Consider the following 17,280-nt stretch of genomic DNA (forward strand, 5'->3'; position numbering starts at 1 on the left):
TTAGATTAAAAAATCCCTCATATAACTTGTATAAGCTGGTACTGTCTGCATTTTCATTAATAACCAGTGTGTTACCAGACATTATTTGTTTTATTTTCTAAAGTCTGAAAAAACGAAAGTAATCCTGCTTCACTTAAGCTACGACACGCTATAATATGCCATTTGCTAAAATGATTCCCAAACCAGTCGGATTAGAGAGGGAGGGGGGGTGGCCTAAAGATGGCATGCTTGGGACTGGGCTCAGCCCCTCACTGCCTCTAGCTGACGGGACCTACCCAGCAGCAAAAACGAGTAATTCACCATGACTGATGGGTCTGTGGGAACCATTACACCAGAATTTTCTAAAGAAACTCTTGGAAGACCAAAATCACATGTCATATACATCAAAGCATTTCTATAACATCTTACTTGGTCTTCATAGTAACACTATGAGTTTCCCAGAGTAGGCATTAGCGCCATCCCATTTTACATATGAGATAAGTGATGTCCAGAGAGGTTAACAAAGTCACACAATAGTATTGGGGCCAGAACCCGGGTATTCTCGCTCCCATTTCATACCCTTTCCCCTTGGCACATGGCCCTACATTAGGGACAAAGGCTATGGCTGTTCTTTCCTCTTCGGTCATTCACTGGGAGTCAGGTGCTTCGACAATCCACTAAAACGCACACACACACACACACACACAATAATTTTTTTCCTCTCAATCTTCCAATGGCATGCTTGCAAGGCCACGGGAAGGCCCACCTGCATGAGAGGAAGCACAGCCCAGAAGTGAAAAGCTTGGTCTCTGAAGCCAGGCTGTCCAGGTTCACATCTCAGCTCTGCCATTTATCAGCTGTGGAACTGTGGGCAGGATTCTGTGCCTCAGTTTCAACTAAATATAGGAGAAATGGAACACAGCTCATAGGGCTTGCGGGAAGCAGGCTCTGGAAGCAGGATGTGGGTGTCGCAACTGCCTTTCACAGAGGAGCTAGATGAGCCTGAAAGACAGGAAACGAGCTTTTTCTGACTTTAGCCCCAAACCACCTTGGTATATGTGTACCCCATAGACACTAAGCATGAATTTGAGCAAGCTCTGGGAGTTGGTGATTGACAGAGAAGCCTGGCGTGCTGCAGTCCATGGGGTCGCAAAGAGAAGGACAGGACTGAGCGACTGAACTGAACTGATACACACTAAATGATCAATGAACATCAGCAACCATCACTGGTATTATCAGAACACAGGCTTTAGAGTCAGCTTCAATCAGGTTCAAATTCATCCACAGAATAGATTCGTCATTTTAGGAAAGTGACCTGGGGTCTCTGAATCTCAATTTGCTCATCCATAAGATGGGAGGAACAATGTCACCCTCCTTTGCAGGGCTGCTCCAAGAATCAGATGGCCTGCCGCAAGTAAAGCGCCCAGCAGTGTGCCCAGCACAGGGCTGGAGCCAGAGCTGTCAGCTACCTTCTCCTCCCACCCTCTACCGTTGCCAAAAGATCAAAGTCTACCTTGGGTATCCATTCGTTTCATTGTTTCCACAGCTCAACCAAAACGTGCCAGACATGGATTAGAATACCTGCAGCAGGAGAGAGGTCTTCTTTATAGGGTATTTTATTTACTAAGTGGCATTGCCTCATAGCATTAGGTGAAGAGGAAAAACTGACATTTTCTATAAAACAAGCTCTAGGTTGCTATCGCTCTCATTTGAACTCACAGCTCTGACAAAATCACAGCTCTCAGAAAGGCTTTTTGAGAAATCATATATTCTGGCTTCTAGGGGCTGTGTGTCATTTACAATAGGCCAACATTTCAGCTTTGTTAGAGACAGGGGTAGTATGCTGGTAAAACCGACCACTGGGAATGTGGCTGGAACAGAAAAGTGGGCCTCAGGTGGGGCCCTGTGTCGCCTTCTTGAGCAGCAGGTCTGCTGAGAGAATGAGCGACTCTGAAGGAACCCGAAGGGACACCTTTCTGCTCTGTGCCCACAGGAGGTGGGCTGTAGCATTGTCTGGCTGGAGATCTGGGTTAAGAACGTGCTGGTTCAGTTTTACTGAAGTGATTCTCAGTCTGAGGATTTCTTAAGGTCAAATCGAATTATTTTTAAATAGTCAAAAATTGAGCTATAATTGATATATAACCTTATGTAAGCTTAAGGAACAGCATGCTGATACATTAGTATACTTGAGTAAGATCACCACCGTGGTGTTCACTAACCCCTCTATCACATCCCATTTTTATCATTTCTCTTTTCTGGTGGAACAACCAAGACCTAGTCTCTTAGCAACTTTGACATTTTCCATACAGTATTGTTGACTATAATCTCGACACTGTATTGGAACTCCAGGATTTATTTACCTCCCAGCTGCAGGTAAACATCTCCCATTTCCCTCTTCTCCAGCCCCTGGCAACCACCAGGGGCTACTCGGTTTCTATGAGCTCAGCTTTTTTAGATTCCACATATAAGAGACGTCATACAGTATTTGTCTTTCTCTTAGTGTAACACCCTTAAGGCCCACTCACACTGTCACAAGTGACAAGCTGAATACTATTCCGTTGCATAGATATACTACATCTTCTTCATCCATCTGCTGATGGACACATAACGCTGTTAAACTATTTATGGATTATGCTTAGCGAACTGATCTCAAATGTCTCCTTCAACACAAAGCAACTGAAATCCCACTTATAGCTGCAAATTATCTCTCCCTTCTTTAAGTTCAGTAACATCGTAACTGTCATTCTTAAATGAGACTACCACTGTCTCTGCTATTATCTTCTTTTGCTCCCCTCCTCGATCTGATTGACTATATCATCTTGCACAGCACAGTTGTTGACTAAGTATAGCGTATACAGAACGACTGGATGGATGACTTGGTTGCAGACAATTTGAGGGTTGTCACCGTTGGTGTCAATTTAAGAGACCGAAAATACCGAGTCTGACTATTAAAACCATTTCCTTAAAAGCACCAGAACCTGGAGCAGAGAAAGATCTCAGTCTTTGATTCTTGTGGCTTCATACCCTGATGAGATTTTAAATAGGAGGAAGGAGAGTGAGAGAACAGTGTGGCTTAGTTAAAACGCCTCAGTGTCTGAATCATTCTAATAGTGCTCTAGGAGGAACCACTGTTTCTTTGTCAATTTCATTAACTGAAAATAAATAAGAAATGGCCGCAGTACTCCATCAATACTGGCACCAGCATTAAGTCCTGGGAAGATAATGCCCAGTACATGTTGCTTGGAATGCTAGCTTCAGGACCCCTAGGTCCCGAGCAGCTGGCTCTCCCTGGAAGGCCCTGCTGGACGAAGGCAGTGCTGCTGCTGCTGCTCTTTCTGCTGGAGGCTGTTCAGCTCTGTGACCACCCACAACCCAGAATTCTTGACCAGGATCTCACGGGGCCAGGACGCCCACCTCTGCCACTGCTGCTGGGGGCCGCCCATCAGCTCACTTGCCTCCTTCCTTCAGGAGGAAGAGGAAGTCTGCCTCTCCTTAATTAGCCTTCCAGGCACCTGCCCACTGCAGGGCGCAGCTGCCAGCAGTGGGATAACAATGCAGTTCGTTTCAACAGCGCCTTTCAAAACCCAGGGTTCACACGGCTGCCAATTCCTCGACTGCTCATTCAGGCAAGTGAAGTGACCAGAAGTTAATAAGGGAAAAGGAGCCTTGGTTCTGCTGGAAACACAGCATTATGCGTGGTCATGTTGGCAAATAAAGGGAGGAAAACAGTTGTAGAAACACAAAAGCTGTCCTCTGGGCTGGGAGACAAAATGAGTACTGAAGGCCACTGGCTCAGTGTCCAAGAGGCAGCGAGTGTCACTCTGCTCAGCAGAAAATCATGCTGGTCCACAGTCAGGAGCCTGGCTTGAGTCCTGCTCTCCCCAGACCAGCTACACACTCCTGGGCAGATGACGCGGCCTCTCTGTGCTCCGTCCACCTCTCCTAAGGCTTAATGAGATGGTCCTTGTTTTCTCTTTGTGAATGTCAACCTGAAAGCCATTTCATTTGGCCAGGACTTGGTATGTTCATCATTGGCTCTGTGCCTTGGTTTCTTGATTCAACTGTGTTGACAGCCATACCCTTCACTCAGGGCATTTTCACCGAATGACTAAAACATGAGAATGACATCTGTCATAGACTGTATTTCCCAAAGATGTCAATGATAAAGCTCCCCCGTCCCACATGCTCTTAGCAGTGTGACCATGACATTCTCCTTGAAGAGGTGGAGTCCGTGTTTCCACCACTGGGTCTGGGCTGTGACTGCTCTGATCCACAGAGTACGGTGGAAGTGATATGGGGCTGTTTCCTGAAACAGCCTCATCTCACCTGCTGGCTTCAGCTTCCTACTCCTTGGAAGCCAGACACCACATGAGAAGTATACCTGCCTACCCAAAGACCACCACTCTGTGAGAACTCCAAGCCCCATGGAGAGGCTCTGGAGGATGAGATGCCACATGAAGAGAGACAGCGGCCTAGAAACACTGAGCTACCAGGCACGTGAGTGAAGAAGCCATCTTGGAAGTGGATTCTCCAGTCTCACCTGCTCCCAGATGCCTCCATGTGGGTTAAAAAGGAACTGCACCACTGAGCCCTTCCCAAATTCCTGAATCCACCAAATTTGTTTCATGAGCGAAGTAGTTGTCTTAAGCTACCATGTTTTGGTATAGTTTATTACACATAATAGAGTTTTGCCAAGAAAATGCACTGGTCATAACAAACACCCTCTTCTAACAACATAAGAGAAGACTCTATACATGGACATCACCAGGTGGTCAACACCGAAATCAGACTGATTATATTCTTTGCAGCCAAAGATGGAGAAGCTCTATACAGTCAGCAAAAACAAGACCAGGAGCTGACTGTGGCTCAGACCATGAACTCCTTATTGCCAAATTCAGATTTAAATTGAAGACAGTAGGGAAAACCACTAGACCATTCAGGTATGACCTAAATCAAATCCCTTATGATTATACAGTGGAAGTGAGAAATAGATTTAAGGGCCTAGATCTGATAGATAGAGTGCCTGATGAACTATGGACTGAGGTTCGTGACACTGTACAGGAGACAGGGATCAAGACCATCCCCATGGAAAAGAAATGCAAAAAAGCAAAATGGCTGTCTGGGGAGGCCTTACAAATAGCTGTGAAAAGAAGAGAAGCGAAAAGCAAAGGAGAAAAGAAAAGATATAAACATCTGAATGCAGAGTTCCAAAGAATAGCAAGAAGAGATAAGAAAGCCTTATTCAGAGATCAATGCAAAGAAATAGAGGAAAACAACAGAATGGGAAAGACTAGAGATCTCTTCAAGAAAATCAGAGATAACAGGAATATTTCATGCAAAGATGGGCTCGATAAAGGACAGAAATGGTATGGACATAACAGAAGCATTAAGAAGAGATGGCAAGAATACACAGAAGAACTGTACAAAAAAGATCTTCATGACCCAGATAATCACGATGGTGTGATCACTGACCTAGAGCCAGACATCCTGGAATGTGAAGTCAAATGGGCCTTAGAAAGCATCACTACGAACAAAGCTAGTGGAGCTGATGGAATTCCAGTTGAGCTATTCCAAATCCTGAAAGATGATGCTGTGAAAGTGCTTCACTCAATATGCCAGCAAATTTGGAAAACTCAGCAGTGGCCACAGGACTGGAAAAGGTCAGTTTTCATTCCAATCCCAAAGAAAGGCAATGCCAAAGAATGCTCAAACTACCGCACAATTGCACTCATCTCACACGCTAGTAAAGTCATGCTCAAAATTCTCCAAGCCAGGCTTCAGCAATATGTGAACCGTGAGCTTCCTGATGTTCAAGCTGGTTTTAGAAAAGGCAGAGGAACCAGAGATCAAATTGCCAACATCCGCTGGATCATGGAAAAAGCAAGAGAGTTCCAGAAAAGCATCTATTTCTGCTTTATTGACTATGCCAAAGCCTTTGACTGTGTGGATCACAATAAACTGTGGACAATTCTGAAAGAGATGGGAATACCAGACCACCTGATCTGCCTCTTGAGAAATCTGTATGCAGGTCAGGAAGCAACAGTTAAAACTGGACATGGAACAACAGACTGGTTCCAAATAGGAAAAGGAGTATGTCAAGGCTATATATTGTCACCCTGCTTATTTAACTTCTATGCAGAGTACATCATGAGAAACACTGGACTGGAGGAAACACAAGCTGGAATCAAGATTGCCGGGAGAAATATCAATAACCTCAGATATGCAGATAACACCACCCTTATGGCAGAAAGTGAAGAGGAACTCAAAAGCCTCTTGATGAGAGTGAAAGTGGAGAGTGAAAAAGTTGGCTTAAAGCTCAACATTCAGAGAACGAAGATCATGGCGTCCGGTCCCATCACTTCATGGGAAATAGATGGGGAAACAATGCAAACAGTGTCAGACTTTATTTTTCTGGGCTTCAAAATCACTGCAGATGGTGACTGCAGCCATGAAATTAAAAGATGCTTACTCCTTGGAAGGAAAGTTATGACCAACCTAGATAGCATATTCAAAAAACAGAGACATTACTTTGCCAACAAAGGTTCATCTAGTCAAGGCTATGGTTTTTCTTGTGGTCATGTATGGATGTGAGAGTTCGACTGTGAAGAAAGCTGAGCACCGAAGAATTGATGCTTTTGAACTGTGGTGTTGGAGAAGACTCTTGAGAGTCCCTTGGACTGCAAGGAGATCCAACCAGTCCATTCTGAAGGAGATCAGCCCTGGGATTTCTTTGGAAGGAATGATGCTAAAGCTGAAACTCCAGTACTTTGGCCACCTCATGTGAAGAGTTGACTCATTGGAAAAGACTCTGATGATGTTGGGAGGGATTGGGGGCAAGAGAAGGGAACAACAGAGGATGAGATGGCTGGATGGCATCACTGACTCGATGGACGTGAGTCTGAGTGAACTCTGGGAGTTGGTGATGGACAGGGAGGCATGGCGTGCTGCATGGGGTCGCAAAGAGTCAGACACGACTGAGTGACGGATCTGATCTGATTACACATGTACATAGGAAAATATAGCAGAAACAATTGTTATCTGCAGTACTAGACAAATATAGATGGTCTCATTTTAAGACCTGTTCCTAGAAGCATTTGCTGAAAATCAACACAAAATTACACATGAAATTATTTTTTAATCTTCTGCATTTACATTTAAATTTTGGAGGATTTTCCTAGTGGTCCAGTGGTTAAGAAAATCCACCTGCCAATGCAGGGGTCATGGGTTCGATCCCTGGTCTACTGAGCTCGCATGCTGCAACTGCTGAGGCCCATGCTCCGCGTCAACAGAAGGAAAAGCCATTGCAAGGAGAAGCACATGGACAACTAGAGTAGCCCCTGCTTGCTGCAACTAAAGAGAGCCCTCATGCAGCAACAAAGACCCAGTGTGGCCATAAATAAATCAATAAATCTGGGGAGAGAATCAGCAAATCCCATTGCAATCCAAGTACACTCATTGGTTTAGGCCTCATTTCCTTCTGGAAAGCCACATAAGCCATCCTTACTACCAGCCAGGGTAGATGTCCCTGGCAGAGCATCCATCCATGGCACTAGAGCTCAGCACTGACTTTGCCTGTTTGCTGTCTGCCCCTTGAAGGCAGGGGTCATAGCCACTGCTCCTTGTAAGAGCTCAGTCACAATGGCTAATGCAGAAAGTATGACTAAGATAGTTCTAACCACTTGACATATTATCTTATGTTTGTCTCAGTTCACTTAATGTTTGCCATAGCTTTGTGGGGCAGGCACTATTATCACTCCCACTCTCCAGATAAGGAAACTGAGGCACAGAGAGGCTAAGTACCTTGCCCAACGTTACCCAGCTAAGTAAGCAGCAGAGTTTGGCTTTGAACCCAAATAGCTGGGGTCCCGAGTCCATGCTCTTGGCCATTATAACTCACGACTTCTCCTTTAATATTCAGGATTCAATAAATGTTTTTGACTCAATTAATGAGTCAACAACAGAAATCAAACCCAAGCTTCTCACACAGATGAGGATTTCTGAAAGAAAAAAACCAGTGCTATGTGAACAAAAATCAATTCTAAGAACTATACGCAGACATAAAAAATCCCATATAAATGCTAAGTAATGATAACGAATTTGCTACAAAGACCAAAAATAAACCTGAATGAGAAAAGATACTCCCTACCCTTCCTGTTTATCTATTAGTGCTAATCTAGTCAGTAGCCACTAATATAATTACTTCGGGAAAATCTATTCTAATAGGAACCAAGGGAGGACACAGATAAATAAAGCTCACATACAAATACTGGCATCTCAAGTTCATTCACCGTTCATTTCTGAAAGTATCTCTACCAGACCTACTGATCTGTTATCATCTCTTCCCTCTTTGTCTCCATCTGGGCCAGGGTATAACAAAAGAGGAAGGAGACAAGCAAAGCTTTCACAAAAAGCAATGCCTGGGAAAAACACCCCTGATACACTGAGAACTGGCTGCAAGTGGCCATGACTGAACTGGGAGGTCCTGGATACAAAGACTGCAGAGGATGCATGAACATAAAGCCTTGTTGATCAGATTTCAAACTTTTTACTGTTGCTACTTGACAGCATGTTGTGTACAGACCAGCAGCATCAGCAGCACGCTAGAGCTTAGCAGAATTGCAGTACCTTGCAGTCTGGCCACAGGACAACTGAATTCGAATTTGCCAACGTGGGCAGAAAAGTTTGAAAGCACTGAAAAGGACTGGACCACGTGAATGTGGGGGACGGTGGAAAGGAAGGGAGGGGGTCTGTCCTGAAGCAGTGACCCTCCGGTCCCTCTACCCTGCCTCACCTCCAATATTCCTGCTACCTCCGTTCCAAATGTCACACAGCCAGTGACCGTAAAGCTGACGGAAATGGTCACTGGGAGTGGGCAGACACCAACTCAGACTTTGTGGGGTCAAATGCAACAAACCTTGAGTCCCAGTTCCACAGGTTACTGGCTGTGATAAAAGAATTATTTAACCTGTTTGAACCATGAATTTCTCACCTGTAATACACAGGAAATAACCATGGTGCCTTGCATTTGCAGGAACATTGCATGTTAGTGCAGGGCGCAGGAGGAGAGTGAGGTCAGAAAAGGGAGCCAGCCCTGCCTCCAACCCTCCAACCCAGCCCTCTCTCTGGACCTGGAGACAGAGCAGACGGAACTATTTCATCTCCAGATGCCAGAGATCAGGACTGCTCAGATCTCAGAACCAGACTTCATTCCTCAGAACCAGAAGTGACTTAATAACACATTCATTTTACAGCCAAGGAAGCTGAAACCCAGATAATTTAATGCTTGGGACAATACCATCTTCCTTACCCGGTTCCTTTGTCGTGGATGCCCAAGAGCAGTGTTTTAAATGCAGATCTAATTACTTCTCCTCACAAATATCCTGAAAATGATCTGTTATACACTCAAAGAAGACAGCAGGATGGGGTGATCAGAGGCCCAGGAGACCGCCTTCGAATACCATCTCCACCACTGATTGTGTGACCCTAGTAAAGTTAAGTACTAAAAATTTCTGGAGCTTACCTTTTCACCTGTAAAGGAGGCCCATCAGATCATCTTTAATGTCATTTCTAGCTACAAGCATCACTGACTCAATGGACATGAATTCGAGCAAGCTCCAGGAGATGGTGAAGGACAGGGAAGCTTGGCATGCTGCAGTCCATGGGGTCGCAAAGAGTCGGACACGACTGAGCGACCCGACAACAAGCTACAAGCAATTCAGTCCAAATGAAATGCCAGTTTCTCTACAAATGTAATTTTCAATACTGTCCACAAGATGGCAGAACACTTCCTTTACAGAAGTCCAGCATAGGGACACAAAGGGAAGAAATTCTAAGGAATTAGTACGTATTTTTCAAAGCATTCAGTTTTCAACAGTTTAATTATAACTGGATTTATCTTAGTGTTACTCATTCTAGTCAAGCATTTGGCCAGCAATAAGCCATATGCCATGAGAAAAGGAAAGTTTCAAAGGGCTAAATTAGGATTTTAAGGTATGAAAGGAGGATGAGCACAGGGGTAGACTGAGGAATTATGGAAATTTATAAGTGCAAGCGAGCTGGCCACCCAAACATGACAAGAAACTGCCTTCTTGACAAATGAAGCACAAAAGGCAGTTATCTACAAAATGTTTGGATATACAAACATTTAAAAAACATTTTCACATAAAGAATCTGAAAAAGAATAGATACATGTATAACTATTGAGTCACTTTGCTGTATACCTGAAACTCACACAGCACTGTTAATCAATGATACTCCAATATAAAATGAAAAGTTTAAGAAAAGCATTTTCACATGGAAAAGTGACACAAAATAGACAAAGAAAAAATAATGAGATTACAAACCAAGTTTTGAATTTAAAAATGCAGAGAGATTAAACACGCTGTGCTGTCCTGAAACCAAAGAAAGACCTAGAAGAATGACTGGTAAAATCAGAATAGATTTTAGTTAATAGTTTTGTTATTCCGTTTTGACAAGGGCACTATGGTTAAGTAAAAGAAAGGGAAGCTGGGTGATGGGAATATAGGAACTCTCTGCACTATCTTTGCCACTTTTCTGTATATCTCAAGTTATCCCAAACTAAAGTTTTCATTTTAAAAATGGATAGAAAAGCAAGAGGAAAAAACTCCCAAGAAAGGACAGCAACATGGAGTTCCACAATAAACGCAGGGTTTTGTAAATGTCAAAACAAATGTCCTACTTGATAACTTAAGAGGGGGAAATTTAAAGTAGGAGGTAGTAGCTCACATGCGATACAACTAATCATGTGAATAAATAAAAATGACAAAGCCTAGAGAACAGTGGGCAGCGGACAAAGGTGTCTTCTGGGGTATTACAGATGGAATTACGTGCTGCTGCAGCCTCTCTGAAAAACAATTTTGCAATAAGTGACAGAAGCCATAAGCCGATAGCCTTTGACCTGGTAATACTGGTTTCAGCAATCCGTACCAAAGCAATGATTTACAGGGAAAAAAAGCCACCTATTTTTATGAAGTTGTAGCTCTGCTCTGTAGTACTGGAAATTGTACGACTACTGGGTGTCTAGACAGATTATGGTGCAATTAATTAAATGGAATATTATTAATAGAATTAAGAATAATAAATCTGAGAACTGTGGAAAGGAACAGCTAAAATAATTTTTTAAGAGCTCAGTACACGCAATGTAGTATCCTGGATTAGGTCCTAGAACAAAAAAAGGGTCTCGGTGGGAAACACTGGAAAATGGGAATGAACAAAGCCTATTTTAGTTAGTATATGGTCTCAATATTATTTTCTTACTTTGGATAATTGTCCATGATTATGAAGATGTTATTATGGGAAGATAGGTGGAAGGTAATATGGGAACTCAGTCTTGGTGACTTTTGTATAAATATATAATTATCTTAAAAGAAAAAGTTAAAGAGCTCAGAATTATATACAAACTTATGCATACACGGCAATCAACTAAAAAACACATTCACTGCATAAAAAAGTAGGTCGGCTCATAAAACACTGTCAGAGTTATAAAAATACTTTGCTCTTGCGGGAAGAGGGAGGTGATATAGGGAAAAGAGATCATTTACACTGGTACTTAGATTTTCACTGAGCAACTGATTATCAGGATGTTTAGACTCAGAGTGGCTGGAGGGAATTTTGAAGTATTTACATCCTGATGGCCTAAAACAACTTTTGTTTTTCCAGCAACTAGGTTTCACTGAGGGAGTAAGGAAGACACTTTCTCTAACAATCTATTTATTCTCCAGAGACTGTATTTAGAATTCCATCATACATGAAATTAATTTTTTTTTTTCCCCTAAAGAAAGGACACCTTCTGCTTGTTTATGGGGCACTCAGTTCCTGGGTTGCTGGCAAATGAAAAAGAATGGAAAGCGTTAACTAAAGATACCCTTTAGATATCTTTAGATCTATGGAAAGCTTGAACATCTGGGAACCTAAATCTTGCCACTTCGCCTCCTTAGATGCCCCAGCAGCATAAACAGGCGAGGAGAAACCAAGAGGCAGATGGGACAGGCCAGGGGGTGGTGGCGATGGGGAACCCCTCCAAAGTGGCCTCATCAATGTCAGTTCTAAACCAACGGACTTATTCCCAATTTGTAAAAAATAATTTCATTTAGTGTTGCTGGAAACAGCACTGAAGGATTATCTGAGCCTTCCCTGCAGGGTCTCCCCCGGCCCACTTCCATCGCAGGGTGGCGAGACCCTGCATCCAGAGAAGCACAGCGAGACTCCTCAATTTCCCCAAAGGGGCTCCAGGTGCGTGGGGCATCCAAAGTGTGTGGCTCTGCCAACTGCCAGCCACTCGATGAGCCCCACTCCAGCCACCGCTGCCCACCGCCCGACCCCGTCCTTCCTCCTGTTTTGGCCCAACTTTTATCAAAAGCCTGGTTGAAATGACACCACTGAGGGATGGTCTGAAAAAACCTGTGGCCCATCCATTTCACTTCTAGGCTTCATCTCTGACTCAAGTCAGACCAGAAAGCTGGTCCACACTGTCATAATTCTCCACCAGTTTACTTGAAATGGGTTTGCCCTTTGCTTCCAATGAGCAAAATTCAAATTTCTCTCTCCCTCTCTCTGTGTACATAAGTGTGTGTGTATATATCTATATACATACTCCAAATATACATATATATATTTGGAGTATATTACATTAATTGATGGTGGCCCCTAAGAGAAGCTCCAATTGAGACTTTTTGGGGGACAATCTAGTGAGCATGGGCTCTGGAGCCAAATCCTGACTCTGCTATTTAACTAGCTGCTTAACTTCCTATGCTTCAGTTTTCTTATCTGCAATAATGATACTGAATCCCTTGAATTATTGTGAGGATGAGAGTTAACAGCAATGAAGTCTTTAGGATTATGTCTGGCAAAAAGTTAGTACTCAATAAATATTCATTATTGCAATTAATTTATAATAGAGCCCTGGAAAAACCATTCTATTCCATCAAGACCTGAGATGCTTCTACCTCATGCACAGTGCAAGCACGGAGGGCAGGGGTCTGAAACCCTTCTCTCCTCCCAACAGGCTTGGGGTCCCCAAGAGTGCCAGGGACTTTCTATAGCAGGGGGACCTTCAGAATCTAGGTCCCCTAGACCTAGGGGAAGGGTGGGGGAGTTAGAAGCATGCATTGTTTGCAGAAGTTCTTACAAGATTCTGAGATGCCCCTACAGGAATTCATACCATTTACTGTAAGAATCCTCAATGTAAATAATCACCAGGAAGCACAAAGATGAACCCAAAGGTCAATGTTCATAACTGTGCCAAGTGCTATATGCTGAAAACCACGCTTTTCCCTTTTCCCCAGTCTGATCTGTCCTAACGCCATCTACTGTCCCAGTACAGACAGATGCACTGATTATTCCATTATGTTTTCTGTGGCTTCTAAGTGTTCTTATAAGTCTCCTCAGATCTTTTATGGAACAAAGAAGGGTATAAAATAAATAATACAATACACACACTTTTTGTTTTGAACTAAGTACAACTTCAGTTACTTATGAGAAAGCCGAGCCTCCTTATTCACACAGATTTCTAATAGGTGCTAGAATAGACATGCTGGCCATAGAACGGGGGAAGATCGAGAATTCAGTGAGCAATAAACTGGGAGGGAAAAGAGAAAGTGTCATCTTAGGTAACAGCTCAACCAGGCCACCCATTCCTGTTACTAATTGGATCTGCTTTCTGTGCATCACCCTCCCGGTCTACTCTCGTCAGTTTCACACTCAGCTTTACAGACGTTGCTGGCCCAGCCCTTCCAGGTAAAGCTAAATGATGCTGCTGCTCACCTTTCTTCCTCCAGCCTTTGCTGACAGCCCTTGTAAAACACCTAGTAGAAAAGCAAATTATTCACAGCCCGCCTTCCTGTTTTTACTGCGTTCCTTCCCTTTCTCACCATACAATTTATCTTTAAAGGTCAGGGCGTCAGCAGCAGACCAAGAACTTGTTCAGAACACCGCTGGCTCTGGAGCAGCCATCGTCCAACTAGTATGTGCTTAGAACAAAGCTCACCAAATTAAGGGCAATGGAGATTTCAACTGCGACCCCTGGGATTCTTACAGAACCAATGGCAATGTGGCAGCTTCCAGCCTAGGAGCCACGGTTTTGAACCTGGTTGGTGTTCCCCCCTTAACTGCTGCTACAGGAACCTATTTGTTGTTTTATGCATCGACATAGATCTGCTTTGGGATTCAGAAGAATATCTAGGTCCTGCTACATAAGATGCAAATGAAAATGTGTTTAAAAAGCAGTGGGAAAAAAGCTATAAAAAAGTATTGACATGAAGCTTTTTCCTTTCTTCTGCATTCTTTCTCTAGATTCCTAATGGTGTTTTTTCACATGTATTCAGTGTTGTGCTCTCTTGAGGATGGGGATACTTACAGGGTGAGTGCAGACCACCACAGGCCGCTCATCCCCACAGACCATCAGCTGCTGGGATGATGTACCACGCCCTGGCCAAGAGTGGGGAAACTGAGCCAGGAATCCCCCTTCCCATGGACCCACCACCCTAGCTCAGAGTAAACAGACGACCCTCCAGTCTATTACAGCACCTGTGTCAGGGGATGCGAGGTACCTGGACTGGGAGTGGGTGGGCCCCCACTGTGTCACCCACTGAACACACCGCTATGCTGTCTTCCCGGGTTGGACAGGTCACTACTTTGCTCCTTCCTAAGACACCATGGAGACTGTGTGCCTAACACAACCCTCCCCAGGCTCACACCCAGCCCCATACCGGGCTTGAAGGCAACAGCAAGCAGTGGGTAGGGGCAGGGATAGGGAGGTTGGCAGAGCCTGAGGTACCAAGAAAAGGGGAACAGGGAACCGAGAAGCAGAGGTAGGGAGGTGGCAGGACTGTGCATAAGCCAAGGCTCCAAGCCCCCCAGTGCACTCTCCACCGCCTCACTGGACTTTGCTTAGAGAACACAAAGGCAAAGATAAAAGCTTTAAGAACATCAAGTGAGCAACTGCACAGAGAAATACAGGGCCCTGATTCTCAGGGATCAATGTACAACTGTAACAGCTCATACCCAGCACCAGAAGTCCAGAGCAAAAGTTCACTCTCACTTTCCACCATAAAACAGTCCAGTTTTTACGACAGGGATAGCAAGGAGCTTTCACTGTGCACATGTATGAGCTGCCCTGGAGGAGATGGGCGTGAGAGGTCCACAGCACCTGTTCAATTCCCCTTCCACTGCATTACAGGGTAGAGCCTGGCTTTTCTTCAAAGGCTTCTGAAGCCCACCTGTTCAAACAATAATTTTATCGTGTTGCACAAAGAACTGATGGAGTGAGATACAAGCAGAGTTGTGATGATTACAGAAACCCTCCCAAACCCAACTTGGCTGAAAGGATTTACTTTAAGTGTTAGGGAGATTAGCAATGAGAGAGGACTCAGGGATAATTGCTTATTAAGTGGGTCTGGGTTGATAGTTTGTAAAAACTGGGCCATTATCCAAAGTCATTATTCTGATGCAAGACTATAACCTGGTCACTAAAAGCACATTTCTTACAAACCTTAGCTTCTGGGTCACTGTTGATACTACAAGAATCATCATCATCAGCATGTGGAGCATTTCTAGAAAGAAAAACAGAAAATGGGACTTAGGATTCTATTGCAATCTCCAGCTGCACAAAGCTACACCTTCTGGCAGGTACGTCCAATGCCCTACCTGAGTTTCAAGGATGCATAGCGCAGGGTGGCTCCTTCAAACTCTTTTAAACTGGGGTCCGGGTTGACTGTGGCCGCGTGCAAATCCTAGAGGAAATGAGATCCCTGTTAATGCACAAAGGCAGAGACCTAGGACACGGCCTCAGATATTAGAGGGGAGAGAAATCCTCCCAGCGAGAGGCAGAGAGTGTACATGAGCTCAGGCAGAAAAAAAGGCATGCGTGGGCTGCTGATGCTGGCTCGGTGCAAATGCCGGTTCTTACGAGACAACAGGAGCCTGGGGCGACCAGCCTGAAGTCATTCACAATGGGAGACATCAAAAAAAGCGACATGTGTGAGCCCCACCGCCTGAGCCAGAAGCCCCTCAGTCCGTCCCTGCAGAATGCATGATGTTCACAAAGAAGATGCAGCCACAGCCATGCAAAAAGGACAAAATATTGAATGAGCTAAAATCTGACAATATACTTGCCTTCCAAATGTCACTATTAATCTTTCCCCCATTCAGAACAGCAAAATCACTCCATGGCTGTTTCTAGACATACAATTATTCACATAGGAAAAAGCACATTGATTTAAAAAAAAAAAAGAAAAGAAAATAATAAAAGGGAAGAAAAGGAAAGAAAAGAAAACACACACACAAGACACTGTTGTTAGCATTGATATTCACGGGGATGGGTTAGGGAACAAATTCACTCTAACAGCAACACGTAGCTTGCTCTCCCTAGATCCACATCGTCACTAGAGGCCCAGGGCAGGAGGGCAGGAGGGTGCTTTAATTACTTACCAAGACAAATGGCTGAACGTTATTACCAGACAGGGAAGTTACTATCTACATGTGGTCTTAAAAGCACACAATATGCATCCAAGTATTAAAGGCCTAGCACACCTAATTCCATAAGAAGTTTTTCTCTCCTATTAACCAAAAGAACTGTTTTCTTGAGGTATGCTGGTCAATGAGCTGGTTGAAAACTGGGGAGTGTCCATCGCTAGGGACATAACAAAACTAGGGGCCAAATTATCTCCACTTCAGAAAAAAACAATAATAAAGGAGGGTAAGGCACCCTGCCTGACCTCATCTCGCTGAGATTTAATCTAATAAAAAAGAGTCTAGACAATCTAATGTAAATTCCCCTCATTCATACAAAGGTCTACTTCCTTGGCACCCAAGCCTCTTCGCAAATTAATATTCAGTCACAAAATGCTTTCTGAAGCATAGTTATTGGAGAAGGCAATGGCACCCCACTCCAGTACTCTTGCCTGGAAAATCCCATGGACGGAGGAGGCTGGTGGGCTGCAGTCCATGGGGTCGCAAAGAGTCTGACATGACTGAGCGACTTCCCTTTCACTTTGCACTTTAATGCATTGGAGAAGGTAATGGCAACCCACTCCAGTGTTCTTGCCTGGAGAATCCCAGGGACAGGGGAGCCTGGTGGGCTGCCGTCTATGGGGTCGCACAGAGTCGTACACAACTGAAACGACTTAGCAGCAGCAGCAGCAAGCATAGTTACAGGACAAAATGTGAAGCCTTTCCTTGCTGGCAAACCTCTTGTAATAGACCTAGAATCTAAACAACTCCTTCTTTTATTCACCTCGGATAACATGGGACCATCTTTTTTCTTTCTACTCCATTAACTGAATA

The 17,280-nt window shown here is 44.1% G+C and overlaps 1 protein-coding gene across 16 annotated transcripts in view; it reads right to left on the reverse strand.

Annotated features, from left to right (window-relative positions):
* APBB2 (amyloid beta precursor protein binding family B member 2) overlaps positions 1-17,280 on the reverse strand; it is a 382,829-nt gene that overhangs the window by 97,141 nt on the left and 268,408 nt on the right. For 11 of the 16 annotated variants that reach the window (XM_061419963.1, XM_061419972.1, XM_061419968.1 and 8 more), the window contains 3 exons: positions 16,111-16,173; positions 15,643-15,728; positions 15,488-15,548 (listed from right to left, as the gene is read on the reverse strand). In XM_061419963.1, coding sequence (XP_061275947.1) covers positions 15,488-15,548; positions 15,643-15,728; positions 16,111-16,173 — 210 coding nt within the window. The remainder of the gene's footprint in view (positions 1-15,487; positions 15,549-15,642; positions 15,729-16,110; positions 16,174-17,280) is intronic. The other 5 variants (XM_061419976.1, XM_061419979.1, XM_061419977.1 and 2 more) reach the window with 1 other exon arrangement.

Source organism: Bos javanicus, chromosome 6 (genome assembly GCF_032452875.1).
Source record: "Bos javanicus breed banteng chromosome 6, ARS-OSU_banteng_1.0, whole genome shotgun sequence".
Taxonomy (NCBI): domain Eukaryota; kingdom Metazoa; phylum Chordata; class Mammalia; order Artiodactyla; family Bovidae; genus Bos; species Bos javanicus.